The sequence below is a fragment of the Thunnus albacares genome, chromosome 21, assembly GCF_914725855.1.
Source record: "Thunnus albacares chromosome 21, fThuAlb1.1, whole genome shotgun sequence".
Classification (NCBI taxonomy): Eukaryota; Metazoa; Chordata; class Actinopteri; order Scombriformes; family Scombridae; genus Thunnus; species Thunnus albacares.
The window spans coordinates 12,772,505-12,781,711 of NC_058126.1; the positions used below are offsets into that span (position 1 = coordinate 12,772,505).

The following is a 9,207-nucleotide window of genomic DNA, read 5'->3' on the forward strand; positions in this document are numbered from 1 at the left end:
GAGAGTTTTTGACCTTTCAGATGTTTGAATTAGAGAGGGGCTTTTTACACCGTGTGAGTCAGTCAGTGTTGAGTCTTGTCATGAGGGCTGCAAGGTATTTCTGTAGCGTTACATCAGCAGTTCGCAGCTTAATTCCTGGTCGATGCCTCCTCACTGGAAACACTTTTAACTCTGTCCAGTGAACGGCTGCAGTCACACCTATGGTGAATCACCGCATGGACCTGAGCAGTGCGATAAAAGGTGTTTATTGATGTCAAAGAAGAAGTATTTTTCTCTTTTTTTGACACACTGGTGTGACAACTGTATGTCTACAAAGGACACTAGGGACATTTGTTTCATCAGAAGTTGTTTGGTTTTACTTGAATTCAAACAAGCCTCCATTAGATACCATATTAAAAGACCAAATCTAGTTCTTAGGATTTTACACATGCAGATCAGTTTACTCATCACTCAAAAACAGGAGCTTTGTCAGGTCTGAGTAAATAATCCAGATCAGGAGTTATCTTGGCTCGGGCTAGAGATTTCAGTTTTTATGGGAATAGTAATACATTTTGGGAAATATGCTAATTTGTTTTCTTGCTGAGAGTTAGATGAGAAAAATACACCTCTCTCATGTTTGTCTGTTCAATATTAAACTAGTCATAGACTTGAAATGGGGAAACAGCTAGCCGGGCTCTGTCCAAAGGTTAAAAAAAAAGGCTAAGCTAGCTGTTTCCCACTGTTTCCAGTCTTTATGCTAAGCTAAGCTAACAGGCCTGGCTTCATAGCATATTTTCCATAATCTCTTCATAAATGTCTATGTCTTTCATAAAAACTTTGCCTCTGACAGAAAGGACATGTTACAAACTGGGAGTGTGAAGTTTGAAGGACATGTTGTTTACCTGGCAGGGAGGGTCTAATGAAAAACACTATCGAGTTGGATAATGGAAATTGTAAGATCCATTATTTTTACAGCTTGACCCACAGCAGGGACTCCCTGAGTTTTATGGAAGTGCAAATCTAAATCACTGAAGCACTCCTTGAACTCGGACCCACCCTGAATGAAAAAAGTTAGATTCTAAATATCAATCTTTTTTTTACAGTGGTGACATTGCACTGAAGGTTATTTTACAATCACTCTTTGCAATGCAAAGTCAACACATCAAAATAGTGACAAGTAATGATAAGTGTTATGCTTTAATTTACAGTAAAATCCACCCCAAAACAAGACAATCCTTATGTTCCACAATTCACCCATTTTACGATAACAATCTGAGCTCAATGAGAACACTAGTAGTGTGTGTGTAGGGACAAAATTACAATGAAGTTACAATATTTTTTATATAAGCTCTTACAGGGGTGTGAATATAATGTAAATGTGGTAATATAACAAAATGACACTGTGACATTGTAGCTATGACGACTCTAAGGGGGCAGTCTCTTAACCAGTCTACTCTAGATTGACTCTGACTCAGGACGGACATATTTCCCATGAAGCAATGTGTCAGCTGTCTGAGAGTGGGTGGATGTAGCTGGGGACTGGGCAAGGAGTATAGGGGGTGGGTTTAGAGGTGGGGAAAGGGGATTGAAGTGTGGATATTGCATTTCATGTTCCAGAATGAAGCCCATAGCTCCACAGCAAGCACCCAGACTATAAATAACCTACCAGTTGGAGCTCAGTTGAAGGGTCAGGACAGCTGAGGAAGTGGGCTGTCCCGTGGGTACAGCTGGTGTGGGCTAATAGCAGACTGACTGTGCCTCTGCCTCCTCTTTCCAGGCTAGGAACAAGTACAACTTTACTGTAGAAAGAAGATCCATAAAGGAACAACTTTTGTTTGATTTGCAGCCCCAGGAAGGCTCTTCAAACTCCCCCTCCGCCAGGAACAATGGCTCTACCTATAAACCCCATGGACGAGCCCAGGATGTACCAGCAGACGCTGCTCCAGGACGGCCTGTGTGACCTGCTGGAGAATGAGAAGCTGGTCGACTGTGTGCTGAAGATCAAAGACAAGGAGTTCCCCTGCCACCGGCTGGTCCTGTGTGCCTGCAGCTCTTACTTCCGCTCCATCTTTCTGTCTGACCTGGAAGAGAGCAAGAAGAGAGAGATTGTCTTGGAAGATGTGGAGCCTGGTGTCATGGGGCTGATCCTGAAGTACCTGTACACCTCCAAAATCAATGTGACGGAGCAGAACGTTCAGGACATCTTTGCTGTGGCCAACATTTACCAGATTCCCTCTATTTTCACTGTATGTGTGTCTTTCCTACAGAAGCGTCTGAGCCTCAGCAACTGTCTGGCTGTCTTCAGGCTTGGCCTGATGCTGGACTGTCCCAGGTTGGCTGTTTCTGCCCGAAACTATGCCTGCGAGCACTTCCATCTCATCTCCAGAGATGAGGAGTTCCTCCAGCTGCTGCCCAGTGAGCTGGCAGCCATTTTATCAAACGACAATCTCAACATAGACACAGAGGAGGCAGTGTTTGAGGTTTTGATGAACTGGGTGTCCAGAGATACAGAGAGCAGAGAGAAGGAACTGCCAGGTTTGCTGGATTGCGTTCGTTTTCGTCTGCTCCCTGAGGATTACATGAAAGAAAAAGTGGAGAAACACAAATTCATCTGCTCCAATCCTGAGTTACAGCAGAAACTCCAGATGGTTAAGGATGCTCAGGCTGGGAAAATGCCAGAGGTTAAAAAAACCAAAAGCAAGAAGGAGGACGGTGGAGCACAGAAAGATGGCGAGAACGAAGATAAAGAGGAAGAGGAGGAAGGTTTACTTCCAGGAATTCTGAACGATAACCTGCGATTCGGCATGTTTGTCAGGGACCTGATCCTGATGGTGAATGACAAAGGTGCAGTGGCCTACGACCCAAAAGGAAATGACTGCTTTGTAGCGGCGCTCTCCACACAGATTCCCAAGAATCACATCAGCCTCGTAACCAAGGAGAATCAGATCTTTGTGGCTGGAGGATTATTCTTTGATGAACAGAATAAGGAAAACCCACTGTGCTCTTACTTCCTACAGGTAGGAGAGGTGCAGGATAAAACATTCAGAAAAGAGAAAAATTAGATCACAAAATTTGCTATGACACAAACTGATCTCAGCTCAGCCCATTCTTAAATTCTTAATTATTAAAAATGTACAGTTGTTGTTCTAAGTTGTTGTAAGTGCTGCAGCATCTTTGTGCAGGATCACAGTAATAAATATTTGTTTTACCTACATTGCTAAAAATTACAAAGTGATACAACCGTAACCCAACAATATAACCCACCAACTGCTTGGAAATGCTCAATATTTGCATTTAATTCTTTAAACTCTTAAACCCAGTGTCCCACTGGTGGGTCAGTCAGCATAAACTCTGCTCAAATCCACGGAGCTTCATTTTAAATTCTAGTGGAAAAGTTTCCAAAGATGCAACTATAAAAAACGTGAATATTTCAATCAGTATAAACATGAATGAAGTTGGAACAAGATGAAACATGTGATACTGTCAGACAGTGTGGAATAAGATGATTTTTTTCAACTTTATAGCTACTTGAGGGGAAATAAGAAGAAGAAAACTGGATGTTAATAGGTTTAGGCAGCATGTTGTGTTTGCACATCTACATGCGTGCATTTGCGTCAGTCTGCATGTACTACAGTATAATTAAGGTGGTGCAGACTTCACCCCTTCACAAACATTTGACTCCTGTGACCTCAGTATGACCCGATTAGCTCCGACTGGCTGGGGATGCCTCCTCTCCCGTCTCCCCGCTTCCTGTTCGGGCTGGCCGAGGCTGAGAACTCCATCTTCGTGATGGGAGGGAGGGAACTGAAGGACCAGGAGCACACACTGGACTCGGTTCTGGTCTATGACAGACAGTGAGTACAGGTCTAAATTCAGATATCAAATAAGAAAGAGAAACCTTTGATTGTGAGTGAAAGAATTCATCTGTTTTCTCACTCATAGATCTTTCAAATGGGGTGAGTCAGAGCCACTTCTTTACCCAGTCTATGGACATGCAACGATATCCCACAATGATATTGTTTATGTGATTGGAGGAAAAGGAGAAAACAAGTGAGTATATGGGGTGATAAATATTTATATTTATTTGTGGCATGTTCAAACTTTGATCAAGCATCATGTAAAGTTGATGATGCAGTAATGTATCAGCGCACTGCACATTTTCACTATTTACTTGATTAAAGTAAAGAGGACCACTGGGGAACAGCAGACCTCAAAGGTGTTATGTTCTGTCTGTCTGTTTTGCGTGAAAAGGAACTGTCAGAGGAGGATGTGTGCGTATGACGCCAAGAGATTTGAATGGAAGGAGCTGGCTCCTATGAAGACTGCACGTTCTTTATTTGGAGCCACTGTTCATAAAGACAAAATATACGTGGGAACAGGAGTCACCGACACCGGCCTGACAGCCTCTGTGGAGGTGTACGACATTGCAACCAACAAGTGAGTTCCTCAAATTATCGAAGAGTTTGAACAACAAAAGGACTGTTTAGATCCCTCTGGCCACAAGTGGCCTTAAATATTAAAATTACAAATTTGATTGCTTGTGCTATTTTTGTACTGAAAAAGGAAATCACACTAAAGAGAAATTTAATTTACTGGATTATTTTCTTTCAGTGGGTTTATGCACATTTGCACAACAGTCAGTTTTCTTAGGAAAACACAACATTAAAGTTACTACCTTGCTTAAAAAATGTATCTTATGAAGGTTTGAGGCAGCCATGAAAACATTATTTCCCCATCAAGTTACCTGAGGCCTCCTGGAGTGTATTCCTCTTTACTGAGCTGTATCTCTATATGTATGCATTTTTCAGGTGGTCAGACTTTGTAGCGTTTCCTCAGGAGCGTAGCTCTCTCAACCTGGTGTCTTTGCTGGGCTCGCTCTACGCTGTGGGAGGTTTCGCCATGATGCCTCTGGAGGATAGCGATGAGATTGTTCCCAAAGAGATGAATGACATCTGGAGGTGGGTCATAATCACACACTGTTCTTTCATTCACACGCTTTTATTGATTAGGGCTGGGCAACGTGGAAATATTCAGATAAAATATCTGCTAAATTGTGTTTGTAATTTTCATTGCTGCTTGTTGATAGAAAGTCTGCTTTTTAAATACTAATCCAATATGCCATTTGCTCAAAATTGTACATTGTAATTTGTGTTTAAAAATAATTCCAGTGCATATTTAATCAATTAGTAGTCAACCAGTGGATGCCCCAGTTTTACCTTTCATAACTTTCTGTATGTCTGTTCCCCTTTTCAGATACAATGAGGCGGAGAAGAAGTGGATCGGAGTCCTCAGAGAGATCCAGTATGCCTCAGGAGCCACTATTCTGGGGGTCCGACTCAACACCCTGCGTCTCACCAAGATGTAAAAACCCCCTCTGGTCCCTGTTTGTCATCAGAAATCTGCGCTTGTTAACCACTTCCAACACTAGTTCATATGAGTCCAAGGACGTCATGAATCATCTTGTTTGGTGTTCAGTTTGTTTTCTTTTACACTGTTCTAATTATATGTCTAATGGTGATTCTGGCTTGATAAGGAAGACTATTCTTTTTTGATTGAAGACATTTTTATATATGTGTGTTTCAGTGATTTTAAAACTATAAGCAATCTATAGCCCACTGACATTTTTTTGCACTGTATGGAATAAAATTTAAGTATTTAACACCAACAAAAATCCTCAATAATCACTGAGTATGTTGGCAGGATGTTGTGCATTTCCCAACAGGTGGCAGCAAAGTCTTAATGTAGAAGCCTTTGGAGAACAAGACAGCAACATGAAACAGTTTGAAAAACTTTCACTTTGTCTGCACAGAAACAAAAACACAGCACACTTCTCCATTTGCAATAATATATCTATATTGTTTAATATTGAAATGATTTCATTACGCTCTGCTGTGTTACAGACAGTAAACACTAGTCAATAATACAATAAAAGACAGAAAATACAGTCTAATGTTATTAGCACCTCTAGACACTATTGTCCTTGTACTGTTTTAGTATTTTAATATAGCTGAACTTGACAACTACGGCCTACACATGGTCTTTGTACACCAGGGTTAACTAAGACATAGTGTTTACATTATAAAGTAGAGAATCAGCAAACAGTACACATTATGATTTCTTTAACACAGCTGCAATATGAGTAAGTATGGGAAATGTAGAGGGTATGTGGATAATACATCTTTGAATTGACTATGGCATTGGTGCCTATGGTTATCATCACATATATCTTTGCCCAAAAAGGGGAAATGTCACCATCGAACAAATTTATTTTATTAGAACAGCTAGCCAAACCTTCACATGCAAAATAACCAACAACATGTTTTCCAATTTCATATTCTAGTTTTTACCCAAAACGAGGGCAAATACAAAAACAAAATTGCTCCTCCATTCTTAAAAAAAACAAAAACATTTTTACTTCTTCAACAGAACAACACATTTCTTTAATTACAACTAAAATATTCCCAACACTTTTACTCCAGCTGAAGGCCACAGAATCAAATCCTTTTGGATACACAACTTCGGCTCTAGCAGCTAGTCAACCCAAAAACTTGCAGTCCAAGTAGAGACCTCAACCTGGCAATCCCAGTTTCCATTCTTTCCATTCTCAATGCTTCATTATGTGACAAACATTTGCCTCGGTTGCAATGCAGAATGCACAGTCACTATGGCACCCACTTAATCTCTGACAAACCCTCATTTAAGGACAAGGGCAGGTCCACCTTTGCCTAATCTAATACAAGACTTTGGCTGCTAGCCTCAGTAAAGGAGAATTTGGCTAATTAAAAGACATAAAGCCTACCTGCCCAGAATATAAGACTCCTTAACACTGTGCAAACTGCCCTTTCTCTGTCACTAGAATCTCAGATTTACTGCTATTTAACTTTACACTTACAATTACACTTAAACAAAGATGATTTGTTATCGTCTTTTTCAGAATTTGGGTGCTGCCAGGCTCTGTGAAGTGTTGCTTTGACGATGTCGTCTTTGCAGTTGTATTTAGGGAAGACTTGTTCACAAAATAATCCAAGACAAATACAAATTCTGCTTTCTAGAGAGGATTTAGTCTTCATAGAGATAACTTTTTATACCTCCTTTAAATGCAAATATATATTTAATATAGCCTATAAAGTCCTTTAAAACAGATAATTTTGCTTTACATTAATTACCTTGTTTTTTTTTTTTTTTTTACTGTTTATCAATTAACAATTTATTAGATAAGTTATGGTAAATGATTCATTTGTATAGCAGTTTGTTAAATTATTATCAATGTATTAGATAAATTACAGTCTTTAAAAAAAATAATCTGCTCAGTGTCATTCATCTCCAACAAGATACTGTAGATATTATGCAGTTTTGATCGATACTACATTGTTTCTGTATCTCCTTACCCTAAAATTTTAATCTGATTTAGCAGGTCCTTACAGTAGAAATTTGCTGTTTTTCAACCAACATTTCTGATGTCCCTTGTGGTCTAAATGTTGTTTTACATGACTGAACACCTGGCAAAGACACATTTCTGGCGAAGTCTGCATTTTTGTGGTTTCCTATCATCTTCAATGTTTAAATAAAAAGAAAATTAAATCATCTGCCATCAACAACTTCCAATTCAAACAACTTTATCAGCCTTTAAACCATACTAGCTGAACTGGAGTATAAAGTGCTCACAATAATTCATATTTTCAATTAATCGATTTGGCAACTGACACTTTCCTTTACAATGTCTCATCGCATGATATATAACAGTCACATATTAGGCCCCATATGGAGCAAACCTAAAACTAATTTTTCTTGATTAATGTAGTGATCGGAATACAAACCAATCAGAAACAGCCGTATAGCCGTATGCACCCTCAGGAAAGCTCACAAATACTTGTTAAAGAGCGGCACAGTGCAAAACAGGCAGACTGAAAACACAGAAAACACCAGTTGAGCTGCAGGGTGACACGTCCGCCTCCTCACAGCTGAGTTATCCTCGGTGTGCACGCTGCCACACTGCAGCTAATGATCCATAAAGTTATTCTAGGAAACAAAACGCAGGTCAAGCTCAGCTCTGCCACTTACCAACCACAACTTCTGATCAAACTTGAACAAATAACACACAGAAACTGACTGAAACCGAGGATCAACATCCGCATTTCAATATTAAATACATGCCTTTGGATTTAGACTTTTCTGGAAATGTTGGAACTTGTGGAAATCATTTTTTACCAGGAGACATCTCTGCTTTTTATTATCACCTTGTTTCTGAATTCATGTCCCAAATTATGGGCTAGTGTGGCAATCAAATTCAAAGTGCATAAATCAGTAGTATTAACTACTATCCCCCCTCCTTTACCATCATCTACTATCAATATCCATAACAAAAAACATTCAAATCCCTCCAAGTATAAGGCAAATACAATTACGCATCACAAACTATAACCACAGTATATCAGAATTGTCTCTTGGGCTAGTGCTTTTCAAAACAGTAAGGTGGGAAAATACAGAGTATGTACATTTTTAGCCTTTTCTTGTGATCCCAAAGTACAATGGGGCTTCTTCAATGATAACCAGAGACACTTCACCTGCATTATAAAGGTGCAGGATTTTTAACAGAGTGCAGTTTAACAAGTTGCCACAAGAGAGCAACAGTCGTTTGTGTGACATTGACACGTTGCCTTTGTTCCTCTTTGTGTCAACAATCAGTCCCACATTAACCAATGACCACATTAAATGATGAGCTGGGTATAAAATGTTGGCAGTTACCTCCAAAAAACTGCACCAAATGTCTGATTCGTTTATGTTTGTCACCTGTAGCTCATTTCTTACTTACTTACTGTCCAGTAAGGCTAAATTGGATTTTTATCACAGCTTGAATATATTCAACAATTCAACAGCTGTAGACTTTACGTCTAAAGGGCAGTCTCAAACTGGACCCTGTACAAAAGCAGCAAATCAAAGTACAAAACATGTGTTTGACACATGAAGAAAAAAAAAAACGAAAACGTACCTTTATCAAATAACAGTTAATGTGGCCAAAAACATTTAACCATGGCAGTTTAAGAAATGTAACTGGGGGTGAGCTAAGACATAAGACTACACTAAGGTGCTTAATTTCGTCTTTTAAATAAAACAATAAAAACAGCTTATTACATTTACAAAAGCTTGTCCACAAATTCCAACTTTCGGTAGTACCAGCCAAGACACACGTGGGGGCACATTCAAAAGACTTTCTGAATGTAAACATGA

The 9,207-nt window shown here is 39.5% G+C and overlaps 1 protein-coding gene across 1 annotated transcript; it reads left to right on the forward strand.

Moving 5' to 3' along the window:
• Positions 1-1,606: 1,606 nt before the first annotated feature.
• Positions 1,607-8,994, forward strand: klhl40b (kelch-like family member 40b). Its single transcript, XM_044339537.1, has 6 exons — positions 1,607-2,996; positions 3,673-3,833; positions 3,922-4,029; positions 4,231-4,416; positions 4,788-4,937; positions 5,233-8,994. The coding sequence occupies exons 1-6, from the start codon at positions 1,866-1,868 to the stop codon at positions 5,342-5,344; spliced, it is 1,848 nt and encodes a 615-aa protein (XP_044195472.1). The 5' UTR covers positions 1,607-1,865; the 3' UTR covers positions 5,345-8,994.
• Positions 8,995-9,207: the final 213 nt, after the last annotated feature.